Consider the following 24,760-nt stretch of genomic DNA (forward strand, 5'->3'; position numbering starts at 1 on the left):
GCGATTTAAACTATATGTCGATGTCCTGTTGACGACGTCACAGCACGCCGGCCTTGTGGACCATTCACAGAAAGCATGCTGTGTTAGTACACGCGCGTGGACGACTAAGCAGCATAATGTTCAGTGTACAGTTTCGATATGATCCCAGCCACCAAACTTGGCGCATACTTTCTGTGAATGGTCCGCTAGGCCAGCACGCAGTGACATCCTCAACAGGACATCACCATATAGTTCAATTTTGAGGAAATATGGCATCTTCGAGCTCGTCAACAGAGCGTGTATGCTTTGATGGGGAAATTTCTCTTTTCTTCCCTTATGTGAGTGAACCATATTACCTCTGATTTTCACTTAATCCATAGACAGGTGCATTAGACATTTTAAGGACAGTTTTAGAGGTGAATCCAGAGGATTTTGAATCTGGAAACGACTCACTGTGAGCTATTTTGAGTGAAATTAATTAATGGAAGCAAAACCCTACTATCGCCTGACAATTTCCAGATGTTAAAGTTACTCGGACTACCCTCCACTATCACTCATAACTCAGACCCACCCCCTCTCCATGCTATCCAGCTCTCAAACATAACCAATTGCACCTGACATGCCTTCATAAGCTTCAAATATGCACAAGAAAAAAAATTACTTAATTGAACAATGCAGGATATGTAGCTTCGCTGACTAAAGCTAGGGGGTTCATTACTTTTAGCACCGTTCCTATTATAAGGGAACAAGTTCTACTTTTTTGAAATGACTTATCTAAACAAGTTGTTGGTGATGTCCTCTCCCATATCAGAAAGAAAAGAAAACAGGACTTTTGGTGTTTGAGGGAAATTTTTGGGTAAAATGGCAGCGTACCGCAAAGAGCTGTGAACGACAAATAAGCGAATGTAGTCTGGTTCCTTGACCTGGATGGAGATCTGTTTCGATGAATCCAAAAAGCCTTAGTCGGGTAACTAGACGAAAAAGGAAATGGCGTGATTCAACTCAGTGGTTGTCTTTTGCTAAACTTGGGTTTAGGAATTTGAAGTTTTCTTGCTTAAATATTGTAAAAATTTACCTAAACTAGGCCTATCAGGATTGAGTGGGCCTAATGGTCCCTTAAGGTCAAAGTAGGTATATGGCAATCTCTGCGCATCGGCGTTGTAAAAATTACGCAGAGCCTCGTTTTCACTTCTGTGCTTGCGTGCAGGCCGCCCGGGGAACCCCTAGGAAATCCCTTCTAATGTGACATAAAGTTTATTTTAAGAAACATGCAAATGTAATGATCACGTGACTGACATGCCAGCCTTTGTTGAGAAACAGTTCAAACGTTCCGAGAACCTTCGGAAGTGGTCGTACTTTGCCCTCCATTTCCACTAAAATTGGGTTTTTGAAATCACTGTTATTTTTGTAGAAGGTGAGTGTATTATCTTTTTAGACTGTGATATTATTCATATTTGATTATTTGGCAGTAGACATGTGAAATTTTATTAAAGTCTATCGATCCGCACAGTGTTTTTTAGCCCCGCAGTATTGCAGGTAGCATACCCGCGTGTGCTGTCTATGTGATTTCAATGTACATTATGCGTGTGCGAATCGAAAAATCAAGTTGATACAATGTGGCATTTTAATGTTAGTTTTATTATTTCAAAGTGGATTTTACAGACTTAGTAATATGTCTAGATATCAGATAATGTGATCTTTCAAGTTGGTGTCAGGTCAACTCGACCGTTTGCCAACTCGACTCTCGACCGTCGACCAACTTGACCGTTGTTCCTTCAACTGTAAAGGTCAACTCGACTCTCCACCAACTCTACTAACTCGACCGTGCAAACGGTGCAACAGGGACAAGGCAAAGAAGGAATGCATTTTTCCTAGTTCTGGATCACGCGTGTAATTCGTTTTACTGTGTGTGATGTGATCTGTGCATGGGCACAGTGTGGTGACAGATTTCGGGGGTATGTGTGTGCGTGCTTCTCAAATTGGGACAACAATTTTGGAGTATCTCATTGGCAGAAGTTCAATTATTGATTGCATTTCAGTTCATTTTGTGGGTTCATTGAGTTGTATCAACGGTCGAGTTGGTCGACGGTCCAGTTGGTTAGGAGTCAAGTTGACTTGAGTCAAGTTGGCAAACGGTCGAGTTGACCTACAACCTAGAAGTTGATGGACACTTGTACTTTCGATGACATTGGATTGCAAAATAGTTGAACCATCGATAAAATACGGCAGCCTGCAACTTTGTTGCACTAGTCACGTAATGCTCATTTGTGATTGGCTGAAGGGTTTATTTCACTTAGCAATTTATTGTGAATGGATAGTTAAGCCCCAACTGATCGTATTAAATGGGGATTTTTTTTTTATCAAGAGAAATGTAGTTTTTATTTTTTAGTCATTTTATTCATTTATTTCTGTATCTATGCCTTAACTTTTTAATGTGTATTTGATATGGAGAATAATTTTGAATTTCTTTTTCATTTTTTTCGGGGGGGTCAAGGAATTACTATTAGTAAAGTTAGATTGCATGGTTGATGCTCCTCACTTGAGAGAACAATCAATACTAATAGGGTCAACATTTGAATTGCAGTATTTGCACAATTGAATGATTTAGATCCAAGAACTTCTTTGAAATACACTGTAAATGATTTTTATTTTTAAAGCTTTTTCTTTACTCTGACTTTTAATCAGCATGAGGAAAAACAAGAGAAAAGCTCCTCCCGCAGCAAAGAATGGACTCACTCTTCAACACCTCATTAACATTTATAGTGCAGTTCCAGATGATGGAATCCTGAAAAATGGACACATTTTGCACATCTTCTGTAAAAATGGAAAGTCATATGCAAAGACAGTCCATGCAATTTCTTCTTTTTTTCCGGTTAATTGCACCACCGATTCAAATCATGTGAAAACAAAAGGCATGAAATTTGAATCATTCACAAGGCCGGCACATGAAACTGAGTGGAGTAAATTCATTGACTTTTGTAGCAGAACATTTAAAACGACACCTGCAGTTTCTTGTGAAATGGATACTTCAGATCAAGTATCAGAGAAATCACATTCTCCTTCATCGGAATTGGTCTTGTTGGTCAATCCTACACAATGTTCTGTCACTGCCATATTTTCCCCTTTTTTTGCCAAAATTCAAATCTTCACCATGTAACTAACACGTAAATCTCAAAGCTTTTATTGTTGTCGTCTTACTAAGCATTTTCTGAGCTTGCCAATGATGCCTAATTCATAAAATTTGATCAACAAATAAGAAAACTATAAAATGTTGGGAACAGGTCAAATTGTCTGCGGGTCAAGTCGTCCCCCAAATTGAAACCTTTGTCAAGTCGTCCCCAAGTCAAGTCGTCCCCCACTAGTTCTTACAAATGTTGCTTGTGCATGTAATTTTCTTTGTAGGTGCATCAACCACGTAGAAGAGAAAGAAAACCAAGACAGAGACTCGTACATTTACTCACATTTTTCATTCGTTCTACGCAGCTCGAGCCGGCGGCTTTTGATATCTACAGTAACCAAGACGTGCCACGTATATTTAAAAAGGCAATTCCTGTTGTGTGCCAATGTGACAGCACATAGGCCTATTCTTTTAATTGTCAAAGCAATTTGAACATCTTTAAATTTCAAATCTTCCGTTAGTCATTTCTGGTTTATTTGAATAACTTTTTGAAATCAGTAATGCGGAAATGAATATTAGTTATTTTGAATTACTAGGAAATCAGTTAACATTTGACTGGGTTGTTTTAAGAGTGTATAGTGAAGGAATTTTTGTAATGATTGTATTGAAGTTGTATTTTGTAATAAAGCTTTTGTAAAATGAAGTTACATGTACTTGTAATTGTTGCTTATCGATCAATTATGGTATGATTGGGGTCCGCATCAGTGGTATGTATGAGCACTCCAAATTCAGCTACAGCCTTTGTCCGAGTGGAAAGACTCAATGCGCAAGGCCACCCTTTTGATACCCCTTTGTTACTGTAATTCTTTAAAAGGGGGACGACTTGACTAGGGGACGAGTTGACCCGGGGACGATTTGACATGCGTACAACTTGACCTGGGGATGACATGACTTGGGGACGACTTGACCAACATTCCAAAATGTTTGGCGACCCACACTATTACATAATTTCAGTCACAAAGTTGGATCCATCAATCCATTGGTTTAGTACTGAGTCACGAGAACAAAATGCTAAAAAAAAGTCACAAAAACTACAATAACTTTCTTGTTTTTGACCCCATGGAGATGATCTTGGTATTATTGGAAAGAACTGTCCAAGAGCTTTTCACCAATATCACTCCATTGACATGATTGATTTTGAATAAACCTTTTGGATGTTTGCAATGCATTGTGGGTTTGGATGACTTACATGTACATGTACATGCAATGCATTTTATGCAAAACTCTAAGGGAGAAGTGTACCTGAAATCGTTAATCTGTTTCCATTTTATGTCATACTCCAATTCGAGCCACCCCCTTCTGACAAAGTGTTGGATTATTGATTTGGAACGAAGATAAACACAAACTTCGAAGTTTAAAGCTTGGCATAGAGAAAGAAAATTTGAAGAATCTCTTCCAACAACACCACTTGTTGTCACGGACCGTGGTTTGAGTTTGACCACTTCAAGAATATTTATGTCCTAGTGTTGTCTAATCAAAATTACAACTTGCAGTTCATTCATCCAGCTTTGACCAGTCACGTTCATTTTTAGCCTGTAGCGGGACTGGTGCCCTTGCTTGAAATGGGCAATTAAGGTTGATTTGTTCTTACTTACAAACATTTGGAAACGTAGTTGAAAATGTTTCTTGTATAATCTGATATTAATACGCATGCATCTGTTTGCTGATGAGCAGATACAAAAAAATATTTAGTAGAAAACTGTAAATTGATTTTTGACTGGTTCACTTCCCCCATAGGGTTGTCCATAAAATACATTGCATGTTCGTCATCCATATCCATAATGCATTGCGAACGTCGCAAAAAAGGTTTATTTTTTTCACGCACTTTGAGAAAGTGGACTTTGTTTCCTTATTATAGGAACAGGGTGCTAATGGCAATGAACCCCAAGCTAGGCTACGTTTCTTTAAATTTTTCTGAACCAACCACATTTTACGCGAACATTCACCGACGAAGTGTGCTGACAAAATACTCACAATCAGTCCAGTCACGCCAGTCAACACGCGCCGCCATATTTGAAAGAAGTTTCTGTCTCTCGCGAGTATTTGCGAGAGATTGGATACGTGTCACTGGTACTTTGTACGTGAACCCGCGACTAAATATGCCACCGATACACTGTTCATGTACTGTACATATACATGTACACTGTACTGTACATATGGACATGTACTGTACACGAACCCACGGAGGGTTATAGCACTATGATAAACATTATGTAAAGTTAGGAATTTATTTGTATCATTATTCGTCTAGATTTTTCCCCCAAAAGAGTTCAACATATATAATTTCTGTCGGTAACACATGCATTTTTTGCAGTAGTAATTCAAAGATATGGATCCAGTGCCTTCCTACGAAGAGGTGAGTCATAGAATACTATGTACTTTACTAGTTAAAAAAGATCGGGAAAGTGACCGAGCTAAATCAATGATCAGTATCACTGCACAAACAAGAACTAATCACTCGATGAAACCGGAAGTTAACCTAATGTCTGACAGTATTACAAAATGGAGATCTGGATATTGATTTGAGAAATCCAACTATTCTCAGTTCAATACTAGGACTTCTTTTTTATTTGATTTAAATATATTTGAGTTTTTTGTGTCTTGTGTGTGTGTTTTTTGTTACTTTGATGTTGTTCATGTTGTCATTGTTTGTTCAGGCTAGGCCAGTAGGCCTAGGCCTACTTGTTATAGAAGTGACCATGTGTAAAATCTAGAAGCCTTAACCCAGGGGTTAACTAAAAAGAAAAAAGTGAGGCCTATTACAATCCTATTTCCCAGACACACAGTGTAAGATCATGTTTTTGTATGCTTCAATTATTTAATTAGGCTTGTAAAGACAGGGAGAATCGCATTCAGCATGTGACCCTCGCATTGGTGGTACCGCCACCCTCACCTGCTGACACTCAGCCAGGCACACCAACTCACAAAGGTATGTATTGCATAGTTTTCCTTGTCAGCTCCTCCTGCAGCTGAAATCAGTTTTTGTGAATTAGGTGTAACATGTGTGACAGTATAGTCACCAATCCCTAATGTCGCCACTTACTGTGAAAACCAACCAGACTTAACAACAGATGATGAAATTAGGGACCTTGGCGACTATACCGTCATGCATGTTACTATTTTGACTGCCACAATGTGAGGATTTTTTGGTGATTCACTGTGTGCAATTGTGTGAAGATATGTTTTTGAATAACCCTTTTGAATGGTTGTGATAGATCTTCCTGAATGTCCATTCACTCACCTGTGAAGATTTACAAACCCCTGAAACTTATCACTCTCATTCTCTTTCATTTACACAGCAAAAATTTAAGTTGGGGATGATTGTCAACTGCTGTTAAGTTTATTTCTTGTGTGATAATCACTCTTCATGATGTTTGCTGAGAATGGACATTTTTATGGAAGAAAGACTCTTTTCTGGTTTGATAAAACCTGATATGTACTATTTTCTAATGGTGTTTTAGATGAGGAAGAGATGCTCATACCTCCTAATGAGGCCCCACCACCCTATGAGGAACTTGAGGATATGAAAAAGCCACAGACGCCCCCCTCTGATCAAAGTTGGACTCAGCCCACCCTGGAGGAGAAACTTGTGCAGGCTGGGTTACTCAGTGTAAGAATCCCAAGAATTGCATCAGTTCTCATATATGTGTCATTTCTCCATTCTTCCACACACCCAAAGATATTTTCTATCACTTGAGGAGGGTGTTGTCGTTTCTTGGCCAGATTTATATATATTCTGCATTTTTCAGCTGCATGTCCTTTGGGTAAGAGAAATCGGTTCCATGTTTATTATCTGAATGGAGGAGTGCACATTTGTGTAAATTACCCATACAACATGTCTGACAAAGAACTGAACAGTATAACTTGCTAACAACAGTTCAGTAATGCAAAACTTTAAGTGCTATCAGTGACTTTCTTAAATACACATCAAAGTTTGATCAAACTGAAAAGAAGCTCTTGATGCATTTACATGATGTTTGGATGGGAAGGATTTATAGAAACCTTGATAAGAGGAAAAAGCCATGCTTCATAAAATGTACAATTATTCACCCGTGAAAGGTTATTTAGATGCAGTAACAAACTGCCAATTTGATTTTACAGGATTTGTAATTTGATTTGGGACTTTTTTTCACAGGAGGATGATCTGAAGGAAGACTCTGGGTCCATGCTGGGTGGTGATTTGATGTTCATTGTAGCATTTTTTAGTAAGTTTAACCACTCTATATATTTTATATCTTTGTATACATGACCCTTGCCTCCAATAATTGAAAGGGGCAGAAGTTGGTGAAGATGTTATTGCCTGCAACCTTGTTAGCTTTGGTTCCAACCCTGGCCAGGCCAACTTCTGTAATTTGTTTCTCAGATCCGTGAATGTTGCTGGAATATTTATTCAAGGTTTTCCTACCAGCACCCTGAGTTCAATATTAAATGTACTTCCTCACTTTTTCTGCATTTTTGATTATTACAATGCAAAAAAGCACAATATCCTTTTCAGGATTCCCTTCTTTTGTAAACAGAAGTAAAAAACAGAAGAAGAAGTAACAGTACAAAATCAGCTGTGCCCATTAATGCTGTGCATGGAATGGAAACATTTACACTAGTTTTAAATATATTTCCTCATTTTATTGTATAATATCTCAGTGTTCTCCACAGGCTGTTTTAGCAGGGCGGACCGCCCTGCTAAAATTTGTGCCGCCCTGCTATTTTTTTAGTTGTGTATATTTCCCGGAATGTCAACTTTCTCAAGATTTTAATAAAAAAGAGGTTTACCACAGTTTGTGGATCGAGTTTGAGTTTACCGACGACGCTTATTATGTTATATTTTGTTACGCATAGTCAACCTCGTACATTGTATTGCGCAAGCGTGTACATGTACACACAGTGCATGTGACTGGTACCCGTGGCGCAACATTGTTTTGCGGAGTATGCCCGGGCGCCAGTGGAGCAGCCCCCACGCGCGTTCTGCTCCGATGGAGGGGTTGCTTCATTTTTAGGACGTGAGCTGGAAACTGTAAACTTATCTTTGCCTGAACATATTTCTTTTGTCCTTTTTTATTCAAGGGTGCATTTTGAGGCTTGTTTGTACTGTGCCTTTTCACAGTCAACTGATCATTGAGAAAACCGCGTGCTCTGCTCATCTCAAGCATGTCTCAAGTCACTAACATGAGGTTCTGCTAAAAATGCTCCGGAAATTTAAATAATTTCGTCATCAAATCTTTTGATGAAGAAATTCCTCCTGAAAAATATCCAAGCCAGTATTTCACGTTGCAAATGCAATTAGATTTGGGGCCAAATTACAGATGAAAGTGGACTGGAAATTGCCCCAGAATGCACCACAGTGCATCTAGAATCCAAAATTTTCCGGGGCCCTTAAGCAAGCCCGGGACGCCATGCCATAAGGGCCTCGCGCTCGCAATTTTGTCTACCGCCCTGCCAAAATGTTTGGCCATGAAGAACACTGATATCTGGTATTGCAATTTGGCTGGTTTGGATCAAACATGCTGATATACAACCATACCATGTTTTGCAATCATTGTATGTGGGACTTTGGTGATCAGGATTTGTAACTAGAGAGAAAACAGTCCACATTATTTTTAGTTTCAAATCCATTTGTTACAAAGGGTGCATTTCATTAGTTTACACAGGCTACTCTGAGCTGGGGATGGCCAGAGATGCTGAGGAAGAGGTTTAACCTGAGTCAACTCATGGAATTTAATACAACTTACCCACTGTACAGCAGAAAACTGTTTGAATGATGAAATCAATACTATTAGTCAGCCCCATCTCCTTTGTACCATGGAAATGATTCTGAACAAAATGTATTTACATATTTGTCAAAATGCTTGAATGCTAATTGGGTGAACTTATTATTTGGTTTTGAGCCCATGCTTATCAGCATAAACTACATAAAAATGAGATGAGAGCTGGACATATTGTACATTAAGGAACATTCTTATTTCTACCTGAAAATAATTATTTGTCTGGAAAGTTTAGTTTTGTTGGGGGCGGACCTTTTCTCAAACTGTTTTAAAGGTGAAATTTGCAAGGATTAAAAAATTCTCGGCAATGGGCAGCATTTATAAACTTACTGCATGTAGTATCAATACTGTATATGTGTTCAGGTAATGAAAAATTAAATACATCAGTAGTTTGAAAATTGGCTTCTTTTTTCCTTCGTAAAGTGAGTACAGGGGTAGTCGATTTTTGTAACGATCAACTTTCAATATTTTTCAACAAGGGATGTTTGAAAACTCTCTCTTCCTTTGGTTGGAACCTGCTTGCATTTGTTAAACTTGCAAACTGTTTGGATAACCTGTTTCTGTAGTTTGTTTCAGCTTGTACGTATGCTATTTAAAATTACAAACTAAGCCTTGTGCAGTTTGGAATTTTCTGGTTTTCATCAGAATTTACATTTGTGAGCCTAATCAGTTGTTGAATCTATTTTCATTTCTTTTCCAGTTGCTTTTCTGTTCAATTGGATTGGTTTTCTCTTTGCCTACTGTCTGAGTGCTAGCGTTGCCGGGCGATATGGCGCACTGTCTGGATTTGGGGCATCCATGGTCAAGTGGACATTGATAGCTATGGTAAGATCACCAAGGATAGATGTAGCTTCATTTGGAGAAGGTTTGATGTGGATTGTAGCACATACAAATCACAACACATGATTTTCAAGTTACAGGGGCAGTAACTTTCCAGCCAGGGTACTCAACAACTCTGAATAATAGCTGTTTTCATTAAGCCTTGTTCCCAGTGGACTTTTTCTTCTGTGGGCACGTGGAAACTTACTGCGACATTCCTTCGTGTCAATGTATCTCGCATTCCCACTTGGACTTTTTTTTCTGTAACAGAATGTTTATTGGCTGTGTTAGGCCTAATAATACCATCTAATCACATTTCCTGCACTGTACAAATCATGACAAAATCAGCAGAATCTGACAAAAGCAAAGATAAAATCTGACAAATCTGCCACGAAAAAGATGAACCCATTCAGGAAAAGCCCCGTACACAATGTGTGTATAGCTTTATCCGGGCACGCTTCACTGTGTGTACGCAGCATGCTGCTGTACTGACGCAAGCAGCTGGAGACTGGGAACCATACAACCATTTTAGCATGCCCACTACCGATCTCTACGTAAGCAGTAGTCTGGTTTGTATGTTTAGTGTGGTTGTGGTCAATCTACGTTGTATGGGAACTGTTCCCATTGGACTTTTTTGTGCCCCTGCACAACTTACCGTGGCTGCGCGGAACTCTTCCACAACCCTTTTTGGCCTGTTATTTTTATATCGTGATCACCTTAAGTTGACAGGGACCTCAAATTTTGCAATACCATTACAGAAAACATCTCATCTCTGTTTACCTACATTTGCATATCAGCGCGCATGCGCATCAAACCTTGCTCAAAAAGTCGCCCAAGCTACACCCTCCACATGTCCCCCCATAAAAGGCCATGTAGCACTAAGACTCGTCCTAGTTGTTTTCAGCGACGCATGCAGTCTACATCATGCGAAATCAGAGTACAATTGAGCTTCATGGTCATACGCAATCTTGCTGAATTCCACGGAGAACTGTTAATTCAAGCCACGTTCTGGGCAAATCTTCCGGTCCCTCCAGCCTGATCGGCCCTCCAAGCGTGGTACGAGCATCCAGATTTTTCAACAGTGTTTCCCAAGAACTATCCCCGTTTCATCTGGCAGATTCCTTCACTCTTTGAAAAAGCCCATGATTTAACTGTCCCTCCAAATCATGGGACTGCTTGATGGGACACTGATGAGGATAGCCTCCGTATTCTTCAGCAGGCTAATCTATCATTTACACTCATGACAGAAGTACATGAGGGTAAGCTTCAACCATGTCGGTTTCCATTTCCAGTCATGCCTTGTTTACATGTTCCATCTTATCGTCAAGTGATTGTAGGGATTTTGGCACATGTACATCAGGATAAATGATCCCACCAGTATTGCGCCATATCACTGGACCCCTACTTATTTTTGTATACTGCTCACAACAAACAGACAAACGGAACACGGTCACCAGGGTAACATCGTTACCTTTATAGAAATGTTTATTTCACAGTAATCAAAGTGTCTTAATCTCTTATCGTTCATCGGGCCAATAACTACATGCTCAAAAACTGCATGGTATGTTTTCGAATTCCCTTGGTACAATGAACCACTGACTGCTTTCTTGTGATCCTCTTGCATTATTCCAATAGAAGAATATACATGTACATGTACTTAGTACATTTATTTACCTGTACTCACCTGATGCCTAGTTCTTGGCACCAGAACTTGACACGGTCAATTAGGGTCCCGATAAATTTGTTGTGTAGGAAGAACACTATGACTAGGACTAGTATTTTCTCTACTTCAGGTTTTGAAAATTATTCCATTTACTGCAGCTGTAATAGTTCTAAATTCCACTGAAGCTGTTGTCACTAGTCTCCATTGCCTTACATTTGTCCTTGATGGCTTCAGACAACGAGGGCTCTTGTACTTAAATTTAAGTCACAGCACTACATTTTTCTACTTTGTTGGGTTCGAGACGGACCCTCAGGTGCAAGGTCTTCCAGCTGGGTTCCTGTGTGCATTTGACGACTTGACGTGCAGACCATGCTTTGAGTGTTTTTGGCTGCACCTATTCAGTGTGCTCCACGCATTACCTTGAGGCGCCTTTCCATATGTACAATTTGGGTGCGTTGCGAGCCGGCGTGTTCATGCGTTTCACTTTCTCAGAACTTAATGCTCATGTGCGTTGCATTCCCCCGTTAGGGTCACTCCAGGAGCTATTTCGTCAAGCGCGTGGAAGGTGCCTTAGCTTGCGCACCTACGCGATGAGCAATGATTGCCTTTTTTATTTACTAACAACAAAATAAATGGACCTTTCAGCAAGGTTTGACACGCATGCGCGCTGATATGCAAATGTAGGTAAACAGAGGTGAGTGTTTTCTTACTAGAATGGAAAATCCCGTTGGATTTGGGAAGTCTTCATATGCAAATGTAGGTAAACAGAGGTGAGTGTTATCTTACTAAAATGGAAAATCCCATTGGATTTTGGGAATTCTTCAGGAAAGTCGCGGTAAGTTGACCAAAAAACGTCCAGTGGGATCACAGCTTTAGCTTATTTGAAGTATGGCAGACACAAGAGGAGGGTGTTATTTGGTTTGGGTAAAATTTTCTGTGTTTGCTCCAAATTTACCCACTTCAAATAGCATCCTGCAGTTGTGTACACTGTGCTTCAACATTGCTGATACATGTACTTCCACCTTTCCTGAAGGACTTTGTGTTTGTCATGTTACTGTGTGCCAGCATTTGCCCATACCGATCCTTAACAGAGATGGGCATAATCCAGAGAAAGAAAGGGAAAAGGATAAGTGAACATTGGTATTGCAAACATTTGTGCTCATGAGAAGGCCATCATAAAGTTCATGTAGATTTCTGAGTGAATCCTTTTACTGATGAATGGAGACTGAAGAAAACTGCTGTTGCGATCTCTGATTATCGAAGCATTTGAGCTCACAGCATGCAACTATTACTCTTCTGCCCTGTTACAGTATTCAGATTGCTGCAGCATGTATTTGAAGGAAGCAACATGCCTGCTGATTGCCCTCACTCTCAGTGGTAAGTTTGAACAATTAAGCAGCATAATGCATTATCTGTAGACAGTAATCGTCAAATGCATCATGAAGCTTGCTGCTACTGTTAACTTTATTTGCTGCCCTCAGTAGTTCATAGAGGTTAAATTTTGTATACACATGGATACTGTGAAAGAAGAATGCTGCCCTCTGTGTTTCATGTCTACCAACATAATAGCTGTAATTTATTTTTGGAGGGATTTCAGTACAATGAACCATTTAATGTAGCATACATCATTGGAAAAATCTCAAAAGTGAAACTGCTGAATAATCTTTTAATGTCTTACTTGAAAGTAAGTAAATTACGGTTGCAGCCAGTCTGTGAAATTTTTCTCCCAGAAAGCTGATATTTTTGTAGAAACCAAATTCTGTACTTTTTCAAGGGATCGTTCCGATGATAATTGGAAAATACGGTTCATTTAAATATTACTAGTAAATGTCAACGAGTGCCACAAACAAAATTGCCCTCTTTTTTTCCTCAATAAATTTCCTCATAGTGCAGTGCTGTATATAAGCAGTACATTGTACACTCCACATACATGTACACAGTGGGCATTACAATTTGTGTGAGGTGCTTGTAGCTGTTGCAGGAGTCTACATGAATGGGTAATAATAAAAGTCATCAACATGCCTTCTGAAAATCCAAACACATTATAAACTGACAGAACAGATACATAAATGTAACAGATAGTCTGCAAGAGGAGATTTTCGTGTCCAAGGCTATAGTTTGAACAATTACAGCAAAATGTTCATTGTGTATTCATGTTATCTGGCTGATAGTTTGGAATGAGAATGTACATGTAAAGGGATGGCAATGTATGAAAAGAATTTTATCAAGCTTCATCAACCCCTTGTAGGAATGGTAAGTGGCAGGAGTTAATGTTCCACCCCAAAACTCTAAGGGCTGTAGTTGCTGATAGTTGTCTTTGTGATAAACAGAACTCTAGAGAGTGGTGCTGTAATGTCAGATTGGCAAGGTTGAATCACATCCAGGCAAGATCCAAGGGGCCAGCCACTTGAGATAATAGCCCAGCCCAAAAGGATAAATTTGTATAAAAAATAAAAGAGAAGTGGTGATAAGAATGATAAATGATGTTGATTTGTTCCTGTATAATCCAACAGGACATTTTTGGTGGTCTTTGTACACAACTGTGTCCACAGGCTCAGATGTTGTAGCTCTTTTTAAAGGGAAACCCAAGCATTCATTTACAAGTGGAAACTGTTGAAAGTGGGATTTTGGGGGTGGGGTTGATATGTTTAGGCTGTGAGCCACTGTGTCACAGGTTTACGTTTTGCAATAGTTACAAAGGGAAAATATTTTATAATCAAATAATGGACCATACATAGCTTTGCCTGAATTTCTTTGGCTGATGCAGAAACAGTTCCTGTACTACAAATGGGTTGAGGAATTGCATATGCAAACTGTAATCAGAGGAATATCACAGGAGTTGTATTAATCAAGCATTCTATTTTGTTTCATGGTGATGGAGGTTGTCTTAAAGACATGTATCTCAGCTTGAAAGAAACAGTTTGACTAATACATGCAGGTGAAAAAGCAAGTGAATATGTCTGGCTGGTGTGTTACCTACTGGTAGCTTGCTTTGTAAACCTTTAATTTTGATGGATTGTTCACCTTTGCCTTTTTTAACACCATTCCTCCATCAGTTGAAAAATGATGCATGTTAAGCTGATGTTTTGAAATTATGGGTACTCTTTAAAGGCTGGTGATAGATCCACACACACCACATCTTCAAAATATCTGATGGCCAATGTCTAATTGATCGCAAATAATGATGAGACACTGGGTCAGCCAATCCGCTTATCTCTTGTCAAAACATTCTAGGACTGTCCCACGCATTAATCATTCCTTTACAAAGTAAAAAGAAAGAGTAGCATGTGATGGGAAGAAACCAGTGGGAGTGTTTACTCTGCGGAGCGAGATTGCACCCTTGTTATCTTGTAATTCAGGTTAATTTATTTTAGCCAGCGTTTCTGAGCCCTTGCTGAGAATTATTATAAATTAGTTACTGTGTACTTTTTATTTTGATTTCTTGCTTCCATGCTTGTGTTGTCTTTTTTCTTTCAAGTATAAGTTTACATTAGGATCTATCCATAGCGTATAATGGCTTAGGAGCTATGCAAAAGTGGAGTGCCATTGAAGGAGGTGATAAACATTGCCAGTTCTTTATAAAGGTGGAATATTTCTGCACCCTGAGAGGCATGCAGTTATTTTTGTTATAAAGACTACTGAAACAGCCGAATGTGCTGACGTATTTCTCCAAGTGTGACTGGTCAGAAGATTTCTAAAGTTAATGTACCTTTTCATCTGCAGAATATGGTGCGTATAACATTAACCTGTTTCAAGAGAATTTTGCGAAGTAATAAAAAAGTGGAATGATGGCCACACATGACATGACTCTAAGTTACATACCACACATCATTAGACCTACAATGAAACTGAGGACTGAAGTGTCCATTGGGGTTGTGGGTTCGTAAACATAATAATAGGTTATTGGTTGTAAAATTATTTATCTCCCTTTTTTTTACTTGAATACACGTATATCTCTTGTAGCCCACCCAAAAAATACATGTATATGTACTATAAATTTTGATTTATTTTTGGGGTTGAGTCAGTAACAGGCATTAATATCTACCACTTGTAATTTCACATACTGTATTTCTTCAACTTTGATCCATGTACAGTGTAGGCCTATGTAGGTCTTGCAACTGACAGTTCCTAGGATTGGATCTCCTTCCCCCAAAAAGTTAATTATGAGACTACACTGTGCCAAGTTTCTGCATATTCTAGCCTCTGAAGCCCTTCTAGTTTCCAAGAACTGGTGTTTTTGGAACATTGCTTGAAAGGTTTCGTGCACATGTGCACAAAAAAGAAACAAACTCGAGGTTGAATGTTGTACATGCAGTTTTGGTTCACTACATGTAATTTCATTTGGCATGTGCTGATGGCAGGCTCAACAGCATTGCAGGAAGGATCAAAGATGCTGTTTCATTATATAAACTGAATGTGGATGCAGTATCCAACTGCACGCAATACGGCAAACCTTATGAAAACTGTGGTTTATGATCAGATCACAGTAAACAGCCTGAACTAGGCCAGCCACAATAGAGCCAGGATTGGCTGGCAAGCCAAGCATTCCGGAAGCCTCCTGAGCCTGCACCTGTCCCAATGCCCCTAAACTTCAGGGCAGGTGTTGTCATCCCAGAGTTGATGAGGACAGGTGCCGAATGATAATGGCCACATCAATAAGAAGCCCTAGTGTGGGGGAGATGGGGGAGGAGGAGCAAAATAGGTAGAAGCACCAGTAGGAGACCCTTGACCATCTTTTAAGACCCTGACATGCTTTGGGGCATTTTAATGGGAGAGATTTTAGAGGGGGATAAGCCAGGTATTTATGGAATAGTTCCGGGATGAGATGTTTTTCTTGACTGATACCAAGTTGGTCTCGATGTGGTGGGAATTGCCCAAAGTTAGTTTTAAGCAATGAAACGTGAAGCAACACATTTCCCCACAACAGTGTATTAGGAGAGCAAGTGTAAGTGTTGCATTTATATGAGTGTTGTCGTATAAGCAGTTCCCTGGTGGATTATGAGTAGTGGGGGAGTTGATAGAAGTTCTATTTAGATCAAATGTTTTCTACTCCGTTCACACTTTATTAGTCATTTAGGATCCCTTACAATGGCACATAGTGGTGGTCATTTAATTTCTGACCACTGCTTTGTTTAGATTCATTAAAAACATAAAGAAGAAAGATGGGTTTTAGGGTGCCAGTGATTGCTCTCCATTTATACGGAGACAGCAATCAGCTATTCAGCTATCATACAACACCTTCATAAATCCCTGTTCTCTGATTGGCGGATCCTTGATCACATGGCATTGAATTATTTGTACCAACACAAAGCTGGCGGATGACGTGCGCATGATGCACATGCAGAGTGCAAAACATTTATAACAACTGTGCGTTAGAAATGGATAACGAACACCTCCGGATCGATTGCACTGCAGCTTCTGCACAGTGGTGCCGTGGCACAAAATATTTACAGCAACTTGGTGGACTTATTAGATCCAACGTTCGCAATTTTAACTGACACAGAAATTGACAAGTTTGTCAATGCAGCTGATGCTGCCAGCACTTAACAGACAAATAAAATATTCTACAAGTAAACCAATCAGATGACGAGGATTTATACAGGTGTTGTATAAAACAAATAATACATGTTTTATGCTGTGCGATGGTAAGAATAATTGCATTCAGTGACAGTTGAAATGGTCTATTCCACTTGCCTTCGACGATCTATTTCACGAGGTGAAGCCAAGTGGAATAGACCGTTTCATCTGTCATCTTGTGTAATTATTCTGACCATCGCACTCATAAACATTCATTATTTGTATAATGTCCAAATATCGATTACGCATGCAGTAATGAAATGTCTTATTGCAAGAAACCCTATTACATTCTTTTCTTCACAGGTGTACTTGTATTTGGCCGTGGCATCTACATGTACATGAAAATTAAACGTCAGCTACAAGGTGGGAAGCGCATACAATATGTGTACTGGCAAAACATGTGAGGAGACCACGCTTATGTATGTATACCTGCAAAAGTCTGCATGGGATTGCATGACATGTTTAACATCATTTAAATTATGGAAATGTTTCAGTTACTCAAGTCAGATTTGTTGTGGTGTATTTTTCTTCTTGTTCCTATATTTGTGATACTTATTTAAAGACCAGGTGCACACAAAGAGGTGTGAAGTGATAACTACACATCACACAATAGGATTCCATTCTGCGTTATCTTGTACAAATTTGTTTTTTTGATAGCACTCTGTTAGCCAGCTGATATGTTATAACTTCTTTGAGCATCCCTCACGGCCAGAGTGGACTTTTGTGATATTGTTGTATAACAGAGGAAGCAAAAGCATTTTGCTCTCTGGTTTATTGTTTACAATATCAATGTCATGCTTATATGTAATGCTTTTTATGTTCTAATGTGGCACAAAAAGGGCAATTACATGTACAGTTCTGGAAAGAAATCCTCACAGTTTTTAAAAAGTGATTTTTTTTCAGATTCTGACTTTCTCTTTTACAACTCATTAGCATGACAAAGAAGAAGAGCAATTTAGTTTGTATCCATCAGAATTATTTTTTTTACAAGGAAAATACATTTAAATGGTGTTTAAATTTAAACATAAATGTACTCATAGTAGGGGATAAGGAAATGAGTACTGAGTTATGAAGTCATCCACAATCTTGTATCATGGAAAAGGAGCAGTTGAATATTATGCTTGTTACCAAAAAAGTCGGTGACAATGCACTAAATGTTATTTTATCTGTGTAACCAACACTGACTGCAATATTGACTTTATATTGAAGACAATATCCTCGAGTCGGTATTGTCCAGTTCACGAAAGCATAGAATAGCCTCTCCCAATGTACACAACTTTCTGGTAATGATACATGGGCACCTGCTACTCTGGGGCACTGGAAATACTTTCAGTGTGAGGCTTGTATTTGAATTCAAAACACTGTCGGACATACCTGTCTCCAGGATGTATTTATTTGTCTGGAATATTTTCTCTATCTCTCTCTCTCTCTCTGAGTTAACCAATCTCAACTGAACTTGACCTGAGGTTTCTTGTTGTGGCTGCTATTATTTGAAGTGCCCAGTGGCCCCCAGAGGGCTGCAAATTATTTGCAGAGAATGTTGGAGAGCCGTGAACAAATGACTCCAGAATAAGGATTATTAAAATTTTGAGGGGGGGGGAGATTCTGGTATTGAAACTGGGAGAGTGCGCTAGCTGCATAAGATAAATTTTTAGTCTTTTTAGGGCATAATCAGACTCACCAATGTTTTTGCCAGTCACAATTTGAAAAGTAAAGAATGAGATTTCTAGACACAAAAGTCTGTAATGCTTTGCAAACTGAACATTTGCGTTCACAGATGATGCATTGCTGAATGAATGGGAATTATATAACGAAAAACTAAATAAATGGGACTTTGGTTTTGAGGGGGAAATCACTAAAGTACAATATAAGGGATGCAAAGTTTAAATTTACCACAATACTTAAGTTATTCTGTAGTGTTTTATCATTCCATTTGCTTACAGCAAAGGGAATGTGGTCACTGTTAGTAAAAGTATAACACTGCTTACATGCATGAAAGCTGATGTCTGATATTTAATATTTTAACTGATCTTTGACTCAAGATCAGTGTACATGTAAGGCCTATGTGATGATTGTGGTCAATCCCACTTTAATAGTTTAACACAGATATCAAGAAAATTCTCTTATTCTTGAGGTTTACTCAGAGGTGCTGAATTTAGGATGATATTTTTAGTTCGTTTTCTTCAGTGTTAAAAAAAAATACCAGAGGTAGAATTTAACAGCTTGTGAATGCTTTTCATAAACTGTAAAAGTGACAATTGGCCATCATCACTTTCATTCTCTTTGATACTCTTTCAGGAAGGGGAGAGGCCAGAGGAAAAAGATGTATAAACTAAACTGGATGAGCGCTAACTTGAAAAAGGAAAAAAAAGCAGGCTCTTTAATTTTTACATCAAACTGCTGGGGTAGATAGTTTTGGGGCTTTTTAAAGTAAATGTGTATCTAAGGCACTTAAGTTTGTTATGATAACTGTTTTTTGTGACACGTTAATAACATTATTTACTCCCAACAAAGCAGAGAAGCATCCTGGAGCAAAGATAAAGCTTTGATGGCAGAAAATGAACTTAATAAAAATATACATATATATCTATGCCAAATGTTAATTCAGACTTCTGCATCTATGTACTGTCTTTGTGTCAATCATGTTTGTAAATCAGTCAATGATAGTACCACATTTTTTAAACTCCCATGTTTAGTCCTTCTCTGAGTCCTGAGTGGTTTTTTTATTACTTGTGCATTTGCATTGCCTATAAACGGCAAGATTTTAAGGTATTTTTAAGCACCACTGTTCTTGATATGAATCACAGAGCTCTCCAACACAACCCTACTCGGGAACAGAGAAACTCTGAAATATGGTGTCACAGTTCAGTCCTGGGAAATGGATTATGTCTAGTAACAACCCCAATCCTATTGGTGGTGTCCCCCCTGCGTGTGACACTGATGGCCCAGCTTATTACAGAAGTCCTTCCGCCTTCCCCTTACATATGGAAAACCCAAATGCTAAGGGCAAATTGTGAATCCATTTTGGATGTTTTTCCCACTCCAAACACTACAAGGCTGTTTTTGTGGCAGGAGGAGGGAAAGCCTGCAAAAAAATTGATCGAGTTTGCATGGCAGCTTTTACAACATCCCCTTTATGATGCACTAGGGCAAAAGGTACCACAAACAAAATATTTTGACAAAAATGATTTTCACAGGTGTGTTGCCTGTTTGGGGGAGGGGGAGTGGTAAGGAAAGGTCTAATCGTAGGGTGAACAAGGGATCTGTCTTATGTTCAAACTCCCTGGAGGAGTAAAGCCCTGTGCTAGATTAAAAATGTTTCCTGTCTGATGAATTCCAGAGACAGAAAAACAACTAGTGTTCTTGTGCTACGTGTACATCTTGGTTTGCACAGGCTGTGCTTGTGTGTTTTTGGTGCTGTTGCTAATTGGTTTAACAGAACCAGAAGTCGGAATGCTGACAAAAAATATGTGTAACTGATTTTTCTGGAAGGCGTCAAGGCAGGTCAATTTAATCAACGGAGTTTATACTTGAATGAACAGAAACCTGTACATATCTTAAATCTGTTTAAACATTTGATATTTCAATAGTACATGTACACATGTCACTTTCAGATCCACTGTGTGGGTAGATAATTGTGACACACCACTTCCCTCCATACAAACCACTGTTTATACCACCAAAGAAATGTCAGACATTATGGAAAGCTGCCGTAAAACAAACAAAGCATCAGTCAATGGGACCGTGAATGATACTGAGTCATTTTTGCCCCCCAACATTAACATTCATCACCAGTATTGTATCCAATACCAGTACTGTGGTAAGCCGAGGACCACTGCATGTAGTCACAGGTTTTTCTTAACTTCCCGAGGATGCTGTATAAATGCCGTTGCAGGAACAACGAAGTGAAAGCAAATTCGAATGCATGTACATGTACATTTTCTTGTAAAGTACCACCATGTGGGACACTCAAACTGTGCACACTGGTACGTCGATAAGCACATTCAGCGCAAGTTGGCTCACATGTACACTGTAAATGTACTTACTATGGTGCTTTCACATATAGTGTCTCAGGTACTTGGGTGCTTTGCACATGGTGCTCGAAGCGTTTGTCAGCATCTACATGTAGCCTATGAGATACTTGTACGGAGTCGAGTAACCTCAGTGTGCGCTCTGAAAGTACAAGTTAAAACACAAATGACATTTTGACCTGGGATACATGTATTTGGCATCATTTTGCTTCTGTGGTTCTGGCATTCCCTCTAAATTTCATGGAAGGCAAGACCATGGTTACTTTTCCTTACTCTCATTTACCTGCTGTACACTGTACAGTGCATAACTCAAGTCTAGCTGGCCCTTTCTGAACTTGAGAGAGGGACTGCTAGTTATACACAAAAGAGGCCTGAGTGAAAGAGAGTGTCCCCTATGACGGGTCTAACTTCACCTTGGTCCTTGCTCTTTGGTTCATCACAGTGGCCCTCCCCTTTCACCTCTCTGCATGCTGTGTGGGCCCAGGCCCCAGTGTGGGTTTCACACACTCCATAATACTCCCACACACCGGACATTTCTTGACACCTTGGCTGTCTGTGCTTCCAGCTAAAAACCTCTTGGGTTTTGCCTCCCACATCTCAAACCAAAAATTCTTTTCTTCCTATTCATGCTCTGCCCATCCACAGGTAGGGACCACTAGTGGTATTTTGTTTTATTCTGTAAACTGGCATTTATGTGATAGTGTACACACCAATGGTGCAACACCATTCACCAAGCAGACTGATACCACACAGGGACTGTACCTGTGTCAACAACCTTGAGAATCACAAACTTATTAGTGGTGGGGCTAGGGATAATAATAAAAAGTCAAAAAGTGTCCAGAAAAGTCACTCAAAAAAGTGTTTTATTCTTTTGTGGTTCCAATTCGTTGTTGTCGTCCCTTTATTCAGAGGCATAAAAGTGCTGTCACATACATTGACTCGTGAAATACTAAAGAAAATGGGACTCCCTATTGATTGTTAACCCAAGTGCTCTTTGGACTCAAAAAAGCAAAGTTTGTCTTAATTGGGTATCCCAAAGCATGCCCAGAGGCTGGCTGCTATGATTATTGACAGCTGTAAGTAAAACTGTGAAACTCGTCCATGCCATTATGTGTGGGTGTGTCCAGTGTGAGAACACATGTACAAACTCTATCCTCCGCACTCAGATCGGTTTCACATACATGTACATGTATAGTTGAAAATACACTTACATGTGTTTTTATGTGCAGTGAGGGCCATTCATACAGGGGTTTCACCCCTAAACTGGTGCACCCACTCAATGTGCCCTCACTAGGGACAAGTTTGGGATAGTTCAACCAGCCGTCAACTGCTTGTGTATGTGCAATGCCCAAACTTCCCTTGTCGAGCTGTTAAAATGTAAAATGTCATAATCACTTGTATTTTGTTGTTGGCTGCAACTCTCACAGTGTACATGGTCAATGGCATCTTGGACAATTATTTTCATCTGAATGCTTCCCTCTGAATTGATCAATTAAATTGCCTACTGATACCCTGTGGTGCAACCATGACCCAGGGCTAGGGCCTGGTTCCAAATGTTGTCTAGATGGTCCAAACCATCTATGGTTCGGACAAAAGCCATGTAAACTGGCCCTTGGCTGGTATGAGTAGGCCACACAGCGCCCTCTACAATTCAGCATGGCACCCATTAGGTCCATGACTGTGAAACCCTGATGCGGTCAGTCATTTTATGGAGGATTGCAACCATAGTGGTGCTGTCCACTAATTCAAGTGGGAATTTTTTGTTAGCTCGTTAGCATCAAACATACCTCCACAGTTTCTTTTGAAAAGGGAAATTGTCTGTCCCCCCAAATGGTGAGAATTTGTAAATCTTTGCCAGGATCAACTCCCTGGTTCTTTGGCCTTCCATCTGAGAGTGGAATGGCTAAAAAATACAGTTAAAAAATGGTCCTAAGTGCCTGAGAAAGTGGAAGGTTGCCACTTGAAAAATGGCTGCAAGCAGACTTCAGGGAAAAAACTTTTCGAGGGGGTTGTTTTGTTGGGAAAAGTAAAAATGTAATTGGCTAACCCACAAAAATTGAAAGATCAGGGATAAGACATTGATATAAGTTTTGTTTCAGAAACCTCAGGGGTGTTGGTATGCATGTTATTGGGCCCTGAACAATGCTGTTTTTACACTGTTTTCAATGGGGCTTGAAGTAATGGATTGCACCCATAGAGTTAGGGTACGTACAGGGTGTGGAGCCTGAATTTAATACCAGACAACTTGTAATTAGGGATGGCTCCTGTGCAGATGCATTGGGCCTTTCTGTGCGAAGCCTGTCTGTTCCCATCTCCACCACCTTCAGAAGTAAAGAAATGGCTGATTTAATTGATAATGACCACTGTCTGAAGAAAGAGGTGTTGGGGCCGGCTGAGGGGTGTAAAAAGCGAGGTTTATCTCTGGAACTGTATGCAATGTGCAGAGACTGCCGGCATGTACATGTACAGCTACACTGTAGCAGTAAGGCCAAAGAGGTGGGGTTCAAGTTGTTCTCGAAAGCCATGTTTGCACTGGACCTTTTTTCCCGTGGGTTTTACCAAGCCGATGGTCAAATAAAAAATGGTCAATGTGACCACTATCCACATTTGGACTTACGACACAGGAAAATTTTACTGAGACCACGGGTGAAGTTACCGAGCTGGCAATGCAATAACTTATGAGGGTGCTTTGCGTGACCTTTCTGCTTTTGTCTTACAACATTGCCATCCTCACTATCATCTGGAAGTGCTAGGGGTGCACTTTTAACATCAGTTAAACTTCTAACAGTATCAATAATTTCTGCCATGATTGTGACCAAAAGAGGAAAAAATTTGCTTGAAATATTGGCCACATGCCACACTGATGCGAACTGCACATGCATAGTTTCCCTGTATGAAGCATGCTGTTTAACTTCAAGTTGTGCTCGGGCCGGATGTATGCTCTACTGGACCACTTTCCCATCCTCTAATTACCTACTCGCACTGTCCACATTGGACTTTCCTTCTTGGGAAAAGCCTCAGGAATTTTTCTTGGGCAGAAGTTGAGAGGAAAACTTCCTGGGATGCCACACTGGACTTAAAATTGGAAAAGTAACCATCCTCTCAGTAAGCTGGACCAAAAAGTCCAGTGCAAACACAGCTTAACATAACAGATATGAAGGTATGAAAATGTGCATGCCCAACAGCAAGGCCAATGAACCATCCATCCCTGCAACCCTTCCAAATACCACCTGGACTATCATGAAGCCTAGGACCAGGAAGGATAGTTTGTAGCCGACTCCCCCAGCATTGGTCAGCAGTATTTGGTCACTAATTAGCCATATGACTTGACCAGTCTGGACTGAGGGTCTGGCAGTCCCGCTGTCAGGCAGACACTGCTCCCCCATGGAATCCAACCCAGACTGGATGCTACAGTTCTGGCTCCAGTGGCAACTGCAGGTTTTTTATAGGCATGCCAGTAACCAGATAGGCACCTATAACCCAGAAAGCTCTTAATTGGTCCAGGATCTAAATTACACACTGGTCAGCAATTAAGATACCACACTGGAGAAAGTGGTTGTCTACTCCCTGTCTCCATGTTGGCTCCAACTTTACACCCTCCTTCAAATGGAAAGCAGGCTTGTCTGAACCCTTGGTGTTTAATAGCTCCATGGTTTGAGAGAGAAGCAAACTTGTTTTTTTCAAAGTTAGTGTTGTCATTCTTAATTTGCCAGGAAAAAAGTTGTGGTATTTCAGCTGGACTGAAGTGGTCAGA

The 24,760-nt window shown here is 39.8% G+C and overlaps 2 protein-coding genes across 2 annotated transcripts in view; one reads left to right on the forward strand and one right to left on the reverse strand.

Moving 5' to 3' along the window:
* Positions 1–24,760, reverse strand: part of LOC110976834 (nucleoside diphosphate-linked moiety X motif 6-like) — a 70,047-nt gene that overhangs the window by 17,809 nt on the left and 27,478 nt on the right. Inside the window, exon 3 of the mRNA XM_087130006.1 lies at positions 21,022–21,148. The gene's annotated coding sequence lies outside the window, so the exon portion shown is untranslated. The remainder of the gene's footprint in view (positions 1–21,021; positions 21,149–24,760) is intronic.
* On the forward strand, positions 5,317–19,578 carry LOC110976836 (uncharacterized). Its single transcript, XM_022230454.2, has 7 exons — positions 5,317–5,513; positions 5,984–6,086; positions 6,619–6,767; positions 7,293–7,362; positions 9,617–9,741; positions 12,709–12,775; positions 17,279–19,578. The coding sequence occupies exons 1-7, from the start codon at positions 5,487–5,489 to the stop codon at positions 17,377–17,379; spliced, it is 642 nt and encodes a 213-aa protein (XP_022086146.1). The 5' UTR covers positions 5,317–5,486; the 3' UTR covers positions 17,380–19,578.

The sequence above is a fragment of the Acanthaster planci genome, linkage group LG02, assembly GCF_054643075.1.
Source record: "Acanthaster planci isolate LZ-2023a linkage group LG02, COTS_SCS, whole genome shotgun sequence".
In the NCBI taxonomy this organism is placed as follows: domain Eukaryota; kingdom Metazoa; phylum Echinodermata; class Asteroidea; order Valvatida; family Acanthasteridae; genus Acanthaster; species Acanthaster planci.

Excerpts from the sequence above, each read along its gene's own strand:
- LOC110976836 (XM_022230454.2), top strand. The coding sequence starts at position 5,487 with ATGGATCCAGTGCCTTCCTACGAAGAG. Across the intron at positions 7,363-9,616 it reads GTTCATTGTAGCATTTTTTA|TTGCTTTTCTGTTCAATTGG; the intron begins GTAAGTTTAACC and ends TTTCTTTTCCAG. Across the intron at positions 12,776-17,278 it reads GATTGCCCTCACTCTCAGTG|GTGTACTTGTATTTGGCCGT; the intron begins GTAAGTTTGAAC and ends TTTTCTTCACAG.